Genomic DNA, 19831 nt, shown 5'->3' with positions numbered 1-19831 from the left:
TCAACAGCCTCTGCACTAAAGAAGCCTTTGCCGGCCGTGTCTTGGGAATGGCTGGATGGAGATAGCTCCAATCAAATGGGAAGCAGCAACAGACAAATTCAGGGTACCTGCCTGCAAAGAGCAACTGAGTGTACATGTGTGTGTTTGTCTCTCTCTCTCTCTCTCACACACACACACATATACACACACACAGAAAAATGTCTCTGCTGATGCCAATGGATGACACTCGAGAGAAGTCAATAGAGCTCCCCCCCGACTAGTAGAAAATCTGCTCCACGGATTTATTTTAAACACTGAGGCCCAGATCCTAAATGGCCTCTAACTCCCAGTGACATCAATGAGTGTTGGGCATCTGAACACCTTTGAAGATCTGGGCCAAAGAGTCCTGTCCCATTGAAGTCAAAGGCAAAACTCCTAATCAGCTGTAATGGGACTAGGAGTGTTCCCCAAGAACAGCCCTTGGGGCAGAGAGATGCTCTGATCTTTGATTGTTTGGCTGCTTCCCTCGACCACCCATCGTGGCACTAAAATCATCATTTCACCACATCTAGTTCCTTTTCTTTTGTTCTGCAGGAAATGAATGTTTTGTTTCTGATGGTATTCTGAAACCACATGACCGTGCAGCACAAGTTAAGCACTCAGTTGGCTACAAGAAGCTAAGAGGAGAGGCAAGAAGCCTGAAAGAAAGGCAGATAAATCCTATGTTTCCTTTGGAGGCATCTTCCTTTTCTATTTCTGCTGCCTGAGATAAAGCTGGGTCCCACCTCTGCTCTCCTGTTTGTCTTCATTCAGACAAGGAATAGGAAGTGGCTTTTTGAATCTCCATTTGGACCTTGTCCAGCTCTTCATTGCAACACGACAAAGGCGGCACTGGTGGTTGACCGGACAGGTATCCTGTTAATTTCATGTACTAGCTAATGTGCATCAATAATTTCACAGTCTCTTACCTGCAAGAAGCTTTAATGAAAGTTTGTTAGCTCAGGAATGTCAAGAGATTCTTCTCCAAGCTCTGAGGAATGGATGAAATGGCTTTTTGACTCTCAGGGTGAATGATAATGTGGTTCTGAAATTAATGTTACCATGAATGGGTCAAATTTCACCCTAGCTTACCTCATATGCAATGCCCCTGGAATTAATGGGGTTGAAGGGCATGTGATTTATGGCACATTTGGGGTCCAATTCTGATCCTAATGGCATAGGTTTAAATCTGGAGTGACTCTGTTTAAGTTACTCCTGATTTACTCCAGCTAAAATGAGATCAGAACCCAATCCAATGCTTCTTAGTACAGTTCACTGCACTGATGGTATAAATGCTGTAGAAATACCTACATAAGCACAGGGTTATTACATGGAATTCCATGTATGATCTAGGAGAGATGGGATTGTTCAGTGGTTAGCACATTCGTCTGGGACTGAGGACACCTAGGTTCAATTTCCTGCTTTTCTACAGACTTCTTGTGTGATGCTGGGCAAGTCACTGAATATCTCTGTGCTCCAGTTCCCTGTCTGTAAAATGGGGACAACAGCACTGCCCTGCCTCACAGGGGTGCTGGGAAGCTAAAGACCTTAGGTAGATATTGCCTTATGCCATTTGATGATTGGAGAGGAGTTACCATTGTACCAAGAACAAACTCTCATGCTTTTTTGAGCAATGGAGGGTTTGCAGTCAATGGTGGAAGTCCAGCTGATTTCACCAGGAGCAGGATGGAGCCATGAACATGCTTGTTACATTGGCAAGTTACACTCTGTAGAGTTGGGCCCGGCTGACCACATTATGCCTCTTTGCACCATGTGCGCTTACCCAGGGAGCAAAGCTCTCTGTCCTCGAACAATGCATGCCCTGAAAATGGAGATGCTTCCCTTTCCAAGCTGTGGCTGCTCCCCTTTCCAAAGCACGAGTGGGGAGAGAGGCAGAAGTGAATGTGGGGGGTTGTAGAAGGGGCAGGCTCTGAAGCTCTGGGGGAATGGGAGGTGTGGAGCGGTAGCAGGATTGATTTTTCTGTTTGCTGTATAAACTCATCTTCCCCTACTCTTTTCTTCTGTGGATCCTGATGAATTTCCCCCTCCCCATGCTATGTGGCAGGAGTTCTTATTGCCTGTGCCCTGCCTGGCTCTTTCAGGCACCACGGATACTGAAGTTGCTCTGGGAGGCAGAAGGACCCCTAGGGTGTATGCTTCCCCATGGGAACTCAGTCAACAGAGGACACCACAAGTCAGATGACTGCTACCTATGCCCCTCACCCACATTAGCTAGCTCTGTTTAGTGGAACAGAGGAGATGCATGAAACTGATGGCAGGACAAGAGTGGTTTCGGTCCCTTCCCCCTTTATTCTGTAATCTCAGCTTTTTAAAATACTTCATGGCCTCTCCTGACCAGAGAGAACAGTACATTCTATTAAGGCTGATAAGAACAAAGAAATACCATTGGCTACTTCCGCTCTGCTTGTGTTGAATACTGCTCAGGAAGGAAAACATCTCTACTCTCAGTGCGCTGTGGTGATGCTGTGGTCAAAAGCAGCAAGCTCCAGATGTAGCAGAGATATCAGAAGGGGCTTGTGAAAGGAGCGAGATAGCATTTGTGAAATGAATGTGGTCCAGTTGCACAGACTAGCAATGAGCTCTACAGACACAGAGGAGAGAGGATCTTGTGCTAGCAGATAAAAACCAAGGACCTGATTCTCCTCTCTTGCACACACTGACTTCATCTGGGTTATTTCTGGTTTGTTCCCATGTAAATGAGAGAAACTGGAAAAGAAAGAAATTGGAAAGTGGACAAATTGAAGAGAGTCTAGCGGAGGGCAACAAAAATGATTAGGAGGCTGGAGCACATAACTTACGAGGAGAAGCTGAGGGAACTGGGGTTATTTAGTTTGCAGAAGAGAAGAATGAGGGGGGATTTGATAGCAGTCTTCAACTCCCTGCAGGGGGGTTCCAAAGAGGATGGAACTCAGCTGTTCTCAGTGGTGGCAGATGACAGAACAAGGAGCAATGGTCTTAAGTTGCAGTGGGGAAGGTCTAGGTTGGATATTAGGAAACACTATTTCACTAGGAGGGTGGTGAAGCACTGGAATGGGTTACCTAGGGAGGTGGTGGAATCTCCATCCTTAGAGGTTTTTAAGGCCCGGCTTGACAAAGCCCTGTCTGGGATGATTTAGTTGGGAATTGGTCCTGCTTTGAGCAGGGGGTTGGACTAGATGACCTCCTGAGATCTCTTCCAACCCTAATCTTCTATAATTCTATGAGAAGTGAGCCTAAGGCTGGTGTAAATGGGCATGGGACCACTGACTTCCCTGGAGCTACTCTGGTTGACATCACCCAAACTTTAGTGCCTTTGGGTCTAATTCATCATTGCCTGGTGCCTTGTGTTGTCATTTACACCACTGCAAAATGAGTTTGCACAGCAGAATGGCACTGTTTTACACTCAGTTTGCAGGGATGTGAATGGCAACTCAAAGGGCAGGGCTGTGTGGAGTTAGGCCGAGATCCACAAAAGTATTTAGACTCTTAACTTCCATCAAAGGTGGAAGTTAGGAGCCTAAATACCTTTGTGGATCTGGGCCTTAGTCTTAGTCACAGGGGCAGCTGGCCCTTTAAGGGGGCCGGGGCTCAGCTGCACTTGGGCCAGGCTTAGCCCATCTCCCCAGGTGAAGGGGAAAAGTCCTGGGGTCACATGGTAGTAGCATGTGATTCAGACGCAAGCCTATTGGGACATACAGGCCAGGCTGAGGAAGAGACTCAAAGGAGTGGAAGGGAGACTCGGGGCCTGGGAAGTGAGAGAGACCTGTAGGGGACCATAGGGGAGCAGGGAAGAGATTATCTATGCCACCCAGAAGGAAATGCCTGGCTGGAGCTATCTGTGTATGGGGCAGGAGCAAAACTCCTAAGAGGGAATTAGAAGCCAAGAAGGGATGCAATGGACTGTGAGCTTGGTTTTGAGTTAAGCTGTTGTTTTATGTTGTGACCAAGAAGAGGATCGTAATTCAAATGCTCCAGTTGTGGTGGTTTGACTGAAGAGTGAGGAAACTGAGGCAATGGAAGGATCCACCAGTGGATGAGGCATTACAAACATCCTTAGACACATACCTACTTCACATATACTCCTTTCTATATCCACTCTTGATTGAGTGTTAGGTGTCAGATCCTCTTCTGATGTCAGTGACTTCAGCTGAGGCTCTGGTTCTGGATGTCTGGCCCTTCTAGGAAAACTGAAGATCAGTTTTGAAAACTCTTAACCTAAAAGACAGAGCAAGAAGAAATACAGCTGCAGGCATATAAAGCCAACTGGCTTGATGGGATCTCTTCCTGATTCACCCAGTCATCTTGCAGTCATTCAGTACAAACGTGCTCCTTGGGTAGCCACTGACTGTCAGGGCCAGGTTCTGCTCTCTATTACACCAGCTGAAACCCAGTGGGGGAGGGGGCCATTGGCTACACCAACAACCAGCCATTAGAAAGTTACTCTCGATTTATACTGGCGCAGTTGAGATCAGAATCTGCTCCTACATGGATTTCCCATTTAGTGTAAGCTGAAAAACAGCCCTTAAACCAAATTGGTAGCTATAAAGGGGGCCTTATACAGTGGTAATCCTATGTTCCCCCGCAGGAAGGTGGGGCATGGGGAAGATATGAAGACATGCCCTTCCTGTGTGCTACAGAACACTCCCTGTTGCAAGAGGATTGGACATGGGATCCATGTCCCTGGCGATGAACAGCCCATGCCAAGTCAACATGATGTAACAATGATTCCAATAGTGATCTGGTTGCTCATAAATTAACCTCTCTTGATCTCTCTCCCTAGATAAGCCGTGTCTCTGCTGTGTCTTTCTCCATCAGCCATTGATATGCCATGGCCTTTCCTGGGACTGCAACCAACAATGTGACCCTGCTCATCCCCCCATACACTCAGAGGAAATTCCCAAGAAAGAATGAGGCGCTAGGGGTAAATCTGCTACCTTCTCAAACCTGTGTGCATGGGAGATGGGGCACCCATTTCACTATGGAGGAATGTCTGCTGTTCCCCTAAGGGGCTGCCAAACCTCATGTGAACCACCACCCCATGGGCCAAAAGGGGGGGGCATGATATGGCCTCGAGGAGGGGGGAAATTGGGGTTGATCTTCACCAATCTGAGGCTAATGCTATGCACCCACACCTTGCCTGGGGAAGAGACAATTCAAACTAGTTAAGAACATTGCATATGGTGGTGGGTTTTTTATGGTGAGGTTTCCAAACCTTCTTGGACAACTCATTCTGCAATGCTTCTAATCCCCCTGGGAGCATGGAAATAATGCTCGATTTCTGAATCAGTGAGGTCCTGGGCAAGCCACTTAACTGCTGTAGTGCCTCAGTTTCCCCCTCTTTTAATAACCTAATACTCACACTTTAATATCTATACTGTTAGCCTTTGGCATGAGCAGTTAGCCAATATTCAGGGCATTGTTGAGTTGTTTCCATGAGGGTGAGAAATTGATGCTAAGCCGGGTATATTCTTTGGTGTGCTTTTGTTTATTTACAAAGAATGTCCACAAAGTCTTCTTTCCTGAACGCAGTAGAACCAAACAGTAGCATGCAGCTTCCTGGCTCAAAAATCCCCAATGTCTGCCTCTTTAGTAAGCTGTGTGCCCAAACAGCTCTGTCTCACTTTCCTCTCAGGGTCACACTTACAACTGCTTCTCCTGGCTTTTCTCTGCCTCCAACACATAGAGCTGCAACCAATCTCCTAGCCCTTGAGTCTGCAACCAGGAAAATCCCATAGCCCACATGGTTTAGTTTTGACCTGCCATGCACCTATTGCCTTGGGCAGTAGCCTCCATTGTTTTCTGCTGCCTTTACTACATAAACGGGCTTGAGTCCACCTTCTGTTGAGCCTGTAGGAATGTGCTTGGCCCATCCATTAGCTGTAATGAGGTTTGTGATTGTGTTTGGATCCAAGAGCCCATGATGGCAGCTGTTAGTCCCTTTCAACTCCATACGGAGTTGTGAGGTTTAAGTAATTAATGTGTTTCATTAATTAGCATGTAATGCTTTGGACACCTTCGGAGGTGGGTAAGTGCTTATCATTAGGAGAATCTTACTGACTGTACTGACTTTGTTCTCTGCCTTCAGGCCATACAGATCATCATCGCCTTAATACACCTTGGCCTCGGGGGCATCTTGTTCTTCTCCTCAAAAGAATCTGTCCCACTGTGCATGGCTTCCTGGTACCCATTCTGGGGAGCAGGACTTGTAAGTGGAATACATGGAATTATTATTGCTGAAACACAGGGGTGGCTAGATGGATGCTAGCTCTAGGGATAGGAACGATGAGGAGTTATGGATTGATGGCTGGATAAACATGGTATTGAGAAAAGCAGTGGAGGGGTGGCTTCATGGATTCTAAATGTGATGTCCATAAATACTGCCACACAGATTCGGTGCGCCCCCATCGCACCACTTGGGCAGAGCAATAGGGGTGAGGGAAAGCTCAGTGGTTTGAGCATTGACCTGCTAAATCCAGGGTTGTGAGTTCATCCAGGGGATGAGGGGTTTGGGGTGCAGGAGGGAGCTCTGGGCTGAGGGATTCAGAGTGAGGGAGGGGGCTCCAGGCTGGGGCAGGGGGTAGGGGCGTGGGAGGGGGTCGAGGGCGCAGGCTCCAGGCGGTGCTTACCTCAGGCGGCTCCTGGAAGCGGCAATATGTCCCCCGTCTGGCTCCTGCATAGAGGTGAGGCCCGGCGCTTTGCGCGCTGTCCTGTCCGCAGGCACCACCCCCGCAGCTCCCATTGGATGCAGTTCCTGTCTAGTGGGAGCTGCAGAGCCTTGAGGTGGGGACAGCATGCGGAGGAGCCCCCTCACTACCCCTCCGCATAGGAGCCAGTGTGGGGACATACCGCTGCTTCCAGGAGCTGCACGGAGCCATGGCAGGCAGGGACCCTGCCTTAGCCCTGCTGCGCCGCTGACCAGACTTTTAATAGCTTGGTCAGCGGTGCTGACTGGAACCACCAAGGTCCCTTTTTGATCGGGCATTCTGGTCGAAAACGAGACACCTAGCAACCTTAGTGTTCATAGAAGCAACATCATTTTTATGCGGCAAGGCTTTAGTGGAATGGCAGCCATCTTCCTTGAGGGCAATCTGTGGCTTCAGTTCCAATGGAAACAATGGGCTGTGGCAGCCATCTTTAGTAGAGGCATACACCAGTGACCATGTTTATTGAGGGCATGAGTAGCTTCAATCCCATTGCAAATCATGGAAAATGGCAGTCATTTTGAGTAAGGGAAAATTGCAGCAACAATGGCAAAAACAGTGATCCTTCATAACTTTGCTTAACTGCAACCTAACTTCTTCAAATGTACACTGTCACTAATTTGCAGTGAGTTTTAGCAATATGGGAGGTGTCAGGGATAAAAAACCACAGTCACTTGTTAGCAAACAGGGTCCAAAAGAAGGTGAGATGCTGAGGAGGGGGAGGCTTAAAGGTCCCATTTTTAATTATTTTCCCCTGAGAAACTAAATAGTGGATTTTAGTTGAAAATCTTCAGCAAATTCAGTCTTTACTCCACCCCTGCAATTTGGAGAATGATGTGTAAGCAGCCCTGCTAGGGCGAGCAGTGGGATTTGAACCGGGAAACACTGAAAGCCTCTACTGATTATGCTAAAGAACTAAGTTCTATAGCTGGAAGCTGTGTAAGTCTAAAACTTTTTATATGAACCAGCCACTAGAAAGTGATAAAGACTCAGTGTGTGTTACAGAAATACTATATTGGACAGCGACAACAAAGCAGTTGAATCCATGCTTTAAGTGAAAAACTGAATCCAACCTTAATTGTAGACACGCTGGACAGATGCATTCTCATATTTACCTATCGGCTGAATAGATCATAAATCAACATCCTTCTATCATAGAATCATAGAATATCAGGGTTGGAAGGGACCTCAGGAGGTCATCTAGTCCAACCCCCTGCTCAAAGCAGGACCAATTCCCAACTAAATCATCCCAGCCAGGGCTTTGTCAAGCCGGGCCTTAAAAACCTCCAAGGAAGGAGACTCCACCACCTCCCTAGGTAACACATCCAGTGCTTCACCACCCTCCTAGTGAAATAGTGTTTCCTAATATCCAACCTAGACCTTCCCCACTGCAACTTGAGACCGTTGCTCCGTGTTCTGTCATCTGCCACCACTGAGAACAGCTGAGCTCCATCCTCTTTGGAACCCCCCTTCAGGTAGTTGAAGGCTGCTATCAAATCCCACCTCCTTCTTCTCTTCTGGAGACTAAACAATCCCAGTTCCCTCAGCCTCTCCTCATAAGTCATGCGCTCCAGACCCCTAATCATTTTTGTTGCCCTCCGCTGACTCTTTCCAATTTTTCCACATCCTTCTTGTAGTGTGGGGCCCAAAACTGGACACAGTACTCCAGATGAGGCCTCACCAATGTTGAATAGAGGGGAATGATCACGTTCCTCGATCTACTGACAATGCCCCTACATATACAGCCCAAAATGCTGTTAGCCTTCTTGGCAACAAGAGCACACTGTTGACTCATATCCAGCTTCTCATCCACTGTGACCCCTAGTTCCTTTTCTGCAGAACTGCTACCTAGCCATTCGGTCCCTAATCTGTAGCAGTGCATGGGATTCTTCCGTCCTAAGTGCAGGACTCTGCACTTGTCCTTGTTGAACCTCATCAACTAGACATGGAGCCATTGATCACTACCCGACGATCTAGCCAGCTTTCTATCCACCTTACAGTCCATTCATCCAGCCCATACTTCTTTAACTTGCTGGCAAGAATACTGTGGGAGACCGTATCAAAAGCTTTGCTAAAGTCAAGGAATAACACATCCACTGCTTTCCCCTCATCCACGGAGCCAGTTCTCTCATCATAGAAGGCAATTAAGTTAGTCAGGGACGCCTTCCCCTTGGTAAATCCATGCTGACTGTTCCTGATCACTTTCCTCTCCTCTAAGTGTTTCATAATTGATTCCTTGAGGACCTGCTCCATGATTTTTCCAGGGACTGAGGTGAGGCTGACTGGCCTGAGTTCCCCGGATCCTCCTTCTTCCCTTTTGTAAAGATGGGCACTACATTAGCTTTTTTCCAGTCATCCAGGACCTCCCCTGATCGCCATGAGTTTTCAAAAATAATGGCCAATGGCTCTGCAATCTCATCCGCCAACTTCTTTAGCACCCTCGGATGCAGCGCATCCGGCCCCATGGACTTGTGCATGTCCAGTTTTTCTAAATAGTCCCGAACCACTTCTTTCTCCACAGAGGGCTGGTCACCTTCTCCCCATATTGTGCTGCCCAGTGCAGCAGTCTGGGAGCTGACCTTGTTCATGAAGACAGAGGCAAAAAAATCATTGAGTACATTAGCTTTTTCCACATCCTTGGTCACTAGTTTTCCTCCCTCATTCAGTAAGGGGCCCACACTTTCCTTGACTTTTTTCTTGTTGCTAACTTACCTGAAGAAACCCTTCTTGTTACTCTTAACATCTCTTGCTAGCTGCAACTCCAAGTGTGATTTGGCCTTCCTGATTTCACTTCTGCATGCCTGAGCAATATTTTTATACTCCTGCCTGGTCATTTGTCCAATCTTCCACTTCTTGTAAGCTTCTTTTTTGCGTTTAAGATCAGCAAGGATTTCACTGTTTAGCCAAGCTGGTCGCCTGCCATATTTACTATTCTTTCTACACATCGGGATGGTTTGTTCCTGCAACCGCAATAAGGATTCTTTAAAATACAGACAGCTCTCCTGGACCCCTTTGCCCTTCATGTTATTCTCCCAGGGGATCCTGCCCATCTGTTCCCTGAGGGAGTCAAAGTCTGCTTTTCTGAAGTCCAGGGTCCGTATTCTTCTGCTCTCCTTTCTTCCTTGTGTCAGGATCCTGAACTCGACCATCTCATGGTCACTGCCTCCCAGGTTCCCGTCTACTTTTGCTTCCCCTACTAATTCTTCCCTGTTTGTGAGCAGCAGATCAAGGAAAGCTCTGCCCCTAGTTGGTTCCTCTAGCACTTGCACCAGGAAATTGTCCCCTACACTTTCCAAAAACTTCCTGGATTGTCTGTATTGTTCTCCCAGCAGATATCAGGGTGATTAAAGTCTCCCATGAGAACCAGGGCCTGCGATCTAGCAACTTCTGCTAGTTGCCAGAAGAAAGCCTCATCCACCTCATCCCCCTGGTCCGGTGGTCTATAGCAGACTCCAACCATGACATCACCCTTGTTGCTCACACTTCTCAACTTTATCCAGAGACTCTCAGGTTTTTCTGCAGTTTCATACCGGAGCTCTGAGCAGTCATACTCCTCTTTTACATACAACGCAACTCCCCCACGTTTTCTGCCCTGCCTGTCCTTCCTGAACAGTTTATATCCACCCATGATAGTACTCCAGTCATGTGAGTTATCCCACCAAGTCTCTGTTATTCCAATCGCATCATAGTTCCCTGACTGTGCCAGGACTTCCAGTTCTTCCTGCTTGTTTCCCAGGCTTCTTGCATTTGTGTATAGGCACTTAAGATAACTCATCGATCGTCCCTCTTTCTCAGTATGAGACAGGAGTCCTCCCCTCTTGCGCTCTCCTGCTTGTGCTTCCTCCCGGGATCCCATTTCTCCACTTACCTCAGGGCTTTGGTGGTCTTCCCCCGGTGAACCTAGTTTAAAGCCCTCCTCACTAGGTTAGCCAGCCTGCTGGCGAAGATGCTCTTCCCTCTCTTCATTAGGTGGATCCCGTCTCTGCCTAGCACTCCTCCTTCTTGGAACACCATCCCATGATCGAAGAATCCAAAGCCTTCTCTCCGACACCACCTGCATAGCCATTCATTGACTCCCACAATTCGACGGTCTCTACTCAGGCCTTTTCCTTGCACAGGGAGGATGGACGAGAACACCACTTGCGCCTCAAACTCCTTTATCCTTTATCAGAGAGAGAGAGAGAGAGAAGAGTGACATAGATGTTTCATAAGATGTTCCTATTTTTGTTTTGATTTGACCCAGTCATATGTCTTGCCATGGGCCACTGGTTGCTTTCTGATCACTGGCACACTAGTGGGGCTACTGGCTGCTCCCTGATCACTTGAATCAAGATACAAGGGACAGGACCAAGTTGTTTTATTTTAACTCTCTTTCTGTAGGTGAAGTGACATGTAATTGGGCTAATTTATAGATTCATAGATTCTAGGACTGGAAGGGACCTCGAGAAGTCATAGAGTCCAGTCCCCTGCCCTCATGGCAGGACCAAATACTGTCTAGACTATCCTTGATAGACATTTATCTAACCTACTCTTAAATATCTCCAGAGATGGAGATTCCACAAGCTCCCTAAGCAATTTATTCCAGTGTTTAACCACCCTGACAGTTAGGAACTTTTTCCTAATGTCCAACCTAAACCTCCCTTGCTGCAGTTTAAGCCCATTGCTTCTTGTTCTATCCTTAGAGGCTAAGGTGAACCAGTTTTCTCCCTCCTCCTTATGACACCCTTTTAGATACCTGAAAACTGCTATCATGTCCCTCTCAGTCTGCTCTTTTCCAAACTAAACAAACCCAATTCTTTCAGCCTTCCTTCATAGGTCATGTTCTCAAGACCTTTAATTATTCTTGTTGCTCTTCTCTGGACCCTCTCCAATTTCTCCACATGTTTCTTGAAATGCGGTGCCCAGAACTGGACACAATACTCCAGTTGAGGCCTAACCAGCGCAGAGTAGAGCAGAAGAATGACTTCTCGTGTCTTGCTCACAACACACCTGTTAATACATCCCAGAATCATGTTTGCTGGAACACTATCTGAACTGCTTGGTTAATATGGCAGGCTGTGACAGGACATACCATCCCTCAGAGAACTAAGAATGAGAGAGCCATAGGACTCAGGGCTGGGAAGGCAAGGGTTAATGGACAGAGATCAGTCTGCTAGGGCTCATTAGCCTCCTAGAGGTCCAGTCTGCAGCAGTTATGAGACGACAGCTTTCTGGTCTGAGGGCAGTGATCCATCTGATCCTTGGAGAAAAGGGTTCTGTTTCCATTTGGGACTTGGACAGGAGTCAGTGAACTGAGATGAAGGCTGTTTCCTCCTGAAGCAGAGCAGGCTGTGTCGTTTTGGTTTGGATCTTCACCCCACACCAGGTGTCAAGATCCATCCATCTAGGTGAAAACTGGGAATTCTAACTACTAGGCCACGTGGACCCATACTTGGGTCTGGGGAAAAAGCTTCTGGACTGATATTTAAAATAACTCCCCCAAAACTGCTGTTTAGGAACATAGGAGATAGGACTGGAAGAGACCTCCTGGGTAATTGAGTTCAGGCACCTGACATGGTAGGAAACCCCATCATAGAATCCAACACATAAATATACCAAGCTCCATCTTAAAACTAGTTGGGTTGTTAGCCCCCACTCCTGCTTTCATGAGGCTGTTTGTCACAGGAAGGATGTAGTCAATGAGATGGACAGATGAGACAGCTATGAATAGGTGTGAGAGGGATGGGTACGTATGCTTGGGGTTGGCGGATGTAGATGGATGGGGTGGGTGGATGGAATGTTCAGACCTATGGATGGGTCGGGGGAGGAGCTCTTTATCTAAAACTTTAAAGTGACCCTCACCTTAATTAATGATCATTTACTCTTTTCTTTACAGTTCATCATTTCTGGGTCCCTCTCAGCTGCAGCTGCAACTGCAACGAATATCACAGAGGGTCTGGTGAGCTATGCAGTTTCCTGTTATTGGGAGATACTTACAGGTTAATAATAAGGGAAGAAATCAGAGCCATTGTCTGTCAAGAACACCCTCTGGGATATGGCTGGTGTCCCATGGGGAGGAGCATGTAATGATGAAACTCAGAATTGAACGAATTCCCCTCTCACTCAAGGAGAGATGGGTTGCTACAGAAGTACGTGTGGATTTGCTTGAAACACGATTCCCTATAATGGGTGACCTAGGGAGGTGGTGAAATCTCCTTCCTTAGAGGTTTTAAAGGCCCAGCTTGACAAAGCCCTGGCTGGGATGATTTAGTTGGGTTTGGTCCTGTTTAGAGCAGGGGGTTGGACGAGATGACGTCCTGAGGTCTCTTCCAACCCTAATCTTCTATGATTCTATAAAAATATGCATTACATGTGGCATCATGTATGCAAAAGCTAGAAAATGCCAAAGTTAAGGTTGCCCATGCAGCTTTAACGGTGCCCCCTTGTGTATCTGCATTACTGCAGTAGTTTTTCTCTGCATGACCGAGTCTGATTTCAGAGCATGGGTTGGATGGGGCTCAGTGAATGAGCCAGCTCTGCTCAATATTTTTCTTTATCCTTCAATCTTCCATGAGTGGACCTCCTGCCTCATTCACTGAACACCATCTGAACGGCTTGGTTAATATGGCAGGGTGTAACAGGACATACCATCCCTCAGAGAACTAAGAATGAGAGAGCCATAGGACTCAGGGCCGGGAAGGCAAGGGTTAATGGACAGAGATCAGTCTGCTAGGGCTCATTAGCCTCCTAGAGGTCCAGTCTGCAGCAGTTATGAGACGACAGCTTTCTGGTCTGAGGGCAGTGATCCATCTGATCCTTGGAGAAAAAGGTTCTGTTTGTTTCCATTTGGGACTTGGACAGGAGTCAGTGAACTGAAATGAAGGCTGTTTCCTCCTGAAGCAGAGCAGGCTGTGTCGTTTTGGTTTGGATCTTCACCTCACACCAATTATCAAGATCCATCCATCTAGGTGAAAACTGGGAATTCTAACTACTAGGCCACGTGGACCCATACTTGGGTCTGGGGAAAAAGCTTCTGGACTGATATTTAAAATAACTCCCTCAAAACTGCTGTTTAAGAACATAGGAGATAGGACTGGAAGGGACCTCCTGGATAATCGAGTCCAGGCACCTGACATGGTAGGAAACCCCATCATAGAATCCAACACATAAATATACCAAGCTCCATCTTAAAACTAGTTGGGTTGTTAGCCCCCACTTCTGCTTTCGTGAGGTTGTTCCAGACCCTTGCTCCCTGAATGAATTGAAACTTTCTTCTCATTTCCAGCCTAAATTTATTCATGGCCTGTTTATCCCCATTCCTTCTTTTGCCAACATTGTCCTTTAGCGTAAATATCTCACCTCCATCCGTGGTGTTTACCAACCTGATGTATTTATAGAGACCAATCAAATTACCTCCCCCGCCCCCAGACTTCATTTGTTTGAGGATCCCTTGTGGACCCTGTCTAAATTAATCTGCAGAATTAGTCTTCCCTTTAAAAGGAGAGCCCAGAGGATGTGGATATTTACCTGCCTGTGGAGGCATTAATCGTCCCATTAGGGACCAGGAAGTGGATCTATGCCATGTTTTCTCTGGGGAAGAGGAAGGAATCTCTGGAGAGTTGGGGATGGCACCTAGATGGCCACCTACAACTAGGGTCTGATACTGGAATTCTAAGGGCTTATCTAGATGGAGAGTTAGTGCACAGCAAGCTGGGGTGTAAATCTTCAGTGGAGAAGGCCCAAAGGGCCCCTGCTGGAGGCCTTGTGGTCCTGCCACTCCCCATCCCAGACAGGAGCAGAAGAGAAGTCCTCCAAGGGCCTAGAGTGACTGCAGGAGTGGCCAATCAGGGGACAGCAGTTCTATATAAGAAGGAGCAGTGAAGACAGTCAGTTGTTACCTGGACCTGGAAAAGAGAGGACCATGTTCCTGGTTGGCTGAAAAAGCAGAGGACCATGGACAGCTCAGTGCGGCAAGGAACTGGGGGTGCTAAGAAGGAGCTCCTGGCTGGCTGCTGGGACTGAACAAAGACTGAGCCCAGGGAGGGCTGCAGGAAGACAGTGTCTCCAGAGAGGAAGCCTTGGGGCTATGGCCCCATACCAGGGCCGGGGGAAGTAAAGAGGGCATACCCTGGAAGGGGTTTGTTATGTTCCACCTACAGACAGTGTGTGTGGCTTCGCTGGAGGGCTGAGTCACTGAAGACTGGCCAAAGAAACCATCAGGTGGGGGGGCACTCGCAAGAGGTAGGTGCCACCCCGTTCCACAAACTCTGTGATTGCAGGCACACACACTTGACCAGTTTGTAGCGTTTTGTCAGTTCGTGGTGTTTTCACTGAATTGTTTATTTAGAAAACAAACAGCAAAATTCAGAAAAAAATGTTTTGACATTTTTGAAATGGTTTGAACTGACTTTTCAAATCAAATTATCCTCGAATTTTATTTTTAAATTTTCAGAAAATGTTAACATGTTTGCAATTGTAATGAAACATTTCATTTGGCTCAAAATGAATTTTTTTTTTTGATTTGCTGAAACTTTTTATTTCAATTTGACGCCAAAACAATTTTTTTTATTTTTGACAATTGCCAGTGAACCAAAAAATCCTATGTAAAACTATGTAAAATTGTCCATTAAGGAGATAGAATCCAGGTGTGATTAGCACACTTAACATTGCCATTTCCTGACTTCTCCATCCTTCATTTAGCAATTTAATCATTTATTTCCGATCTAATTTTTTTTCACTCTCTTAGTACTTAAAAAAAATTGCTGAACTGTTTTTGTTCATTTTCCCCAAAAGTTCACTCATGGGCTTAAAACAAATATGGAAAATTGCAGCCTAGAAAGTGAAAAGTTTGACAAAGTTCTAAGTAACTGAAAAAGCCCTTTCACACTCAGGCAACCTTAACTATAGAGTGTTGCTAATCACTCTGTCTATTAAAAGGAAGAGCTTCCCTGCCATATGTTTATTTTGTTGTTCTCTTAGCCTGTGCATGGAGGGATGAAGTCAGAGGGAACGGGGCAAAAGAAGGCTGGAATGTTGCAAATATGGGTAGCTGTGCTTATGTATGTACATGGCTCAAAATTCAGTGGCCATGTGTCTGGGTATTGATATGACTGTCCTAACCTATGCCCTCTGCGTGTCTCTTTCAGGAGACAGGCAGCAATATGTTGAATGCCATCAGCTTCCTTGCCTCATTAGCTGGAGGAATAATGTTGGGAATTGATTTGATTAATATTTGCATTCTAAACAAGTATAAAGTTTCCATCCCGATTTTGGATAAAATCCGCTTAGTCAGCTTCCTTCTCCCTCTTCGCTGTGAAAAAAGCCCCATCCCTTGGGACTACTGTCAGAGCATCGGTTCTTACAAGACGGTAAGTGCTGATGTTCCACAAGGTGCTATGAATTCTGTGTCTTCTGAGCTATTTAGAACTGGTGATGGCTCAGCATCTGAGGGTCAACGCTTGGGTTTGGAGAGTTATCCACATTCACTGGAATCTCCTTGACCTTAGTATTAGCATGGGAGATGTTTAAAGACAACAGGCACTACCTGGAACTTGGATGCATGGTAGCATGAGGAACATTGTTAGAAAATAATTTTAGTAAATGCTCATCAAATTCTCTGAAACATTAGAGATGGTTCAAGTCTTGTTTTATGCAAACTGATAGGGTTTTGTTTTTGGTCAAGCCCTTGTGCTACTTTCTCTCCGTGGGCTAAATTCTGCTCTTGGTTATATTGGTGTAACTCCCCTGAAGCCAAACTGCATTGACTTCAGTGGAATTAACTCTGGATTTGCACTGATGTAGCTGACACCAGATTTGGCCCTATTAGTCCATAGAGGATAGTGTCACTAATTGTATCTCTCTCTTTTTGGCGGTGTGGCATAGGGCATCTTGGCCTTGATGCTGATCTTCTCTGTAATCCAGAACATCGTTTCTAAAGCTGCTGTCTCCTCCGACTCGGTGAGGACTTAAGATATTAAGTCAGTACCTGTATCTGGTGGGGGTTCTTTGTCTGAGCTGAGGGAGTGGATGGAGAAGGAAGATGGTGGCAAGGAGACCCACCAGGTAATGATTTTGTCTTTTCTTCCAGGATAAAGCACAGGATCATAAGGCAGAGTTTCCTTTGCTGTCACCCCCACAACCACAGTCCAGCAATGGAACCAGTCCTCCATGGCAGTAGTCTATCAGCAGCATCCAACAAACTCCAAGCAGCTTTCATGGGTAAACAGGGTATATGTGTGGCACCTGAATCTCTCCCTCCCATTGCAGATAAGATGCCCTTCTCTCTCTTCTTGAGTCTGGTCCAGAGATCGCATGTGTTTTCACAGTACGCAGAAGGGAAGATGGACAATAATGACTCACTAGCTTTATCCATCCTCTTGGAAAACGCCTCCTAAATGACTTTTATGCCAGCTTCTTCAATAATGGGTTGAAAAGGGATCGTGAGTTGGTTCTTTCAATCTCACTTGATCTGAGTGTATGGGGGTGGTGGGCTTACCTCTCATCTCCCAAATGGGATGGATTTCCTGGCAACTTTAGAAATCCTGGAAGCCATCGTGACTGTGTTGAAATGTCACATGGTGATGAGCTATTGTATTTCCCAGACAGAGCATGGAGAACAGAAGAGCCCTATTATAGCAGCAGCAACCTCTATTGATAATTGTTGGTTTTTTTCCCTTTGCTCCCAAATTTCACCCTGTTAGGCTGAAATTTTCTAAGCCCTGGTTTCTGTTTTTAAGTGCACATGGAGTTTAAAAGGGGAAGTAGCTCTGCTACATCTGAGACTGTAAGAGTGACAAATATGTGACATTCCCTAATTATAAAATAATTCTTATGACACTCTTTTGAATGATTCTCTTGCCAAAATGGGTAGCAGTAGAAAGATGAAATTTCCTAGAAAAATAGGAATTTATGGGAAGGACCCTGGAGAGTTCTGGTGAAGATCAGCTTGAATTTGGCAGTAAAGGCTGAGGGTAGGTATCAGTTAAATAAGGGTAAAAATCCCTACAGGTGTCTTAGTTACCTAAAAGCCAGGCAATTCAATACTACGGTTAAATTTACAAGAAACCCAACATTAGAAAATGTGGAAAGTAACTATTAAATAACCCAAACTACCTTAAGTCTGGCTTCCCTTAGGGGCAGTTTGTGGAGCCTTTACTTTACTGAGTAGAACTGGGAGAGTAATTGCCTTTTTTTGATTTGGTCTGACAAGCTTTTTGTTTTCAGATCAACCCAAAATGACACTTTTTAAAAAAAAAAAAATTTTTTTTATTTCAGCAAGAAACCAAAGCTGCCGCCAACAAAAACTTTGTTTTGGGTCAAATTAAATGTTTGTTCAATCCAAAATGTTTGTTTTGGGGTCTTTTACCCTTAGTTGTTGTTGGTGGTGGGGTTTTTTTTGTTAGTTAAATCTAGCTGAAGTTCTAAATGAAATGTTGACATGTTTCAACTTTGAACATTCCCCCCCGCGCCGCAATTTTTTTCAGCCAAAACTATGCCAAATTCAACTCGAATTCGCCATCAGTTTCCGTCAACCTGCAACTGCTTTTTTTTGGCCAATTAACTATACACCAGAAAAAATTCACCCAGCTCTACTAATGAAGACTTATTGAAGAATCTTATTGGTTCCAGTGGAACAACTCGCCACTTGTGTAAGGGAGCCACAATCTTGATCTGAGAGAGCCAGATCTTTAATCATCCCTTCCTTGTTCCTTTTGATTGTCAATTCTTTTTCAAAGGAACCCAAGGGAGTTAAGCACCAACTGCCTTCAGCTCATATGAAATCCCCAGCCTTCATATCAAGGTTATAAGCCATGCTTTTGTATCAGGGACTCAAAGCCTGAAGCTTTGCTTATTGCTTAAAATTTGTACAGCTTCTGTAGTTGTAGACTGTCCAGGTGCAAGGGGAGAAATGTACTCCAGAGAGAATTGGTTTAGAACTGGTTTCATGTTTCCAATATAAACACACTAGCTCTGTGTCTAATGATGCCAGCTGGCACATGGAATCACAGTACCCAGTCCTGTTTGCTGCTGGGCACTTTGAAGGATTGGGCCTTTAATGATGAGCAGGGAATGATCACGCTCAGCATGTTATTTGTCTAATAAAAAAACTTGGAAAGCAGGGTGTTTTTTTTCTGTGGTAGGGGAATGGCCTTTAAGAAAGCTAGAATCAGCATCACAACGTGTGATTAAAAGTACAGGAAAGCATTCTGTCCTTTGTCATCATAGGCGCTGACTTTCTAATGTGCCGGGGGTGCTCAATCCCTGGCTCTGCCTCAGGCCCTGCCCCCACTCCACCCAAGTCCCCACCTCTTCCTGCCCCATTCCACCCCCTCCCCAAGTCCCCAGACACTCACTCCTCCCCTCTTCCCTCCCTCCCTCCCCTCCCCCCGCACCTCCTGTATGGTGCAGAACAGCTGATCACAGTAGGTGGAATGTGCTGGGAGGGAGGGGGAGGCATTAATTGTCGGGGGCCACTGGTGGGGGAGACACTGGGGGAGCTGATAGGGAGGCTGCTGGTGGGTGCTCAGCACCCACCATTTTTTCCCAAGCACCCACGGAGTTGGTGCCTATGTTCATCAGCACTGGGAGCTGGAGACTAGGTAGCCTGAGCTGAAAGTTGCCCAGTTAAGCCAGTTGAAAGACAAGAATTACCACATGAGGCTATACATGCAACGTTAGCTCTGCCCCCTGTGGGTATATGTCTACACTGTAACGTAAGCTCAGAGACAGGGATTTGAGTCAACTGGCCTATATTAGGGAACACTGGGCTTGAGCGTCTACGTTGTATTTTAACCCCACATTAAGATGTTTCTAATCTGAGCCTAGGTCTCTGGTGTCCACACAGCAGTGTGCAGACCTGAGTCAAAGTAATCATACCCAGAGTCCTTAGCACCCTCTACCCCACCTCTGACATGTGGCTACTCTAGCCCTAGGACCGTGGTGCACTGTGGGAAAACATGTTATCAGGAAGCAGCTCACTTTGCAAAAGGCTTGATCAGTTCGCTCTCCATTGCAAACTGAGGAGGCTCTCTTAGTGAGCTTGCAGATCGGGATGTGTTAATGCTGACCTGAGATTTGCCCTTGAAAATGTGGGGGTGGCTTCCATTTTCAATAGAGTAGATTGCAACGTGAGA

General features: G+C 46.2%; 1 protein-coding gene across 1 annotated transcript; it reads left to right on the top strand.

The window, feature by feature from the left end:
* The first annotated feature begins 652 nt into the window (after positions 1-652).
* Positions 653-18809, top strand: MS4A1 (membrane spanning 4-domains A1). The gene is made up of 7 exons (XM_034767688.1): positions 653-889; positions 4799-4939; positions 6104-6223; positions 12595-12657; positions 15845-16066; positions 16581-16655; positions 16786-18809. Exons 2-7 carry the CDS (start codon positions 4847-4849, stop codon positions 16873-16875), a joined length of 663 nt encoding a protein of 220 aa, XP_034623579.1. The 5' UTR covers positions 653-889; positions 4799-4846; the 3' UTR covers positions 16876-18809.
* Positions 18810-19831: the final 1022 nt, after the last annotated feature.

The sequence above is a fragment of the Trachemys scripta genome, chromosome 4 (genome assembly GCF_013100865.1).
Source record: "Trachemys scripta elegans isolate TJP31775 chromosome 4, CAS_Tse_1.0, whole genome shotgun sequence".
Classification (NCBI taxonomy): Eukaryota; Metazoa; Chordata; order Testudines; family Emydidae; genus Trachemys; species Trachemys scripta.
The sequence above is the reverse complement of the archived record's forward strand: the minus strand, read 5'-3'. Positions and strand labels throughout refer to the sequence as shown.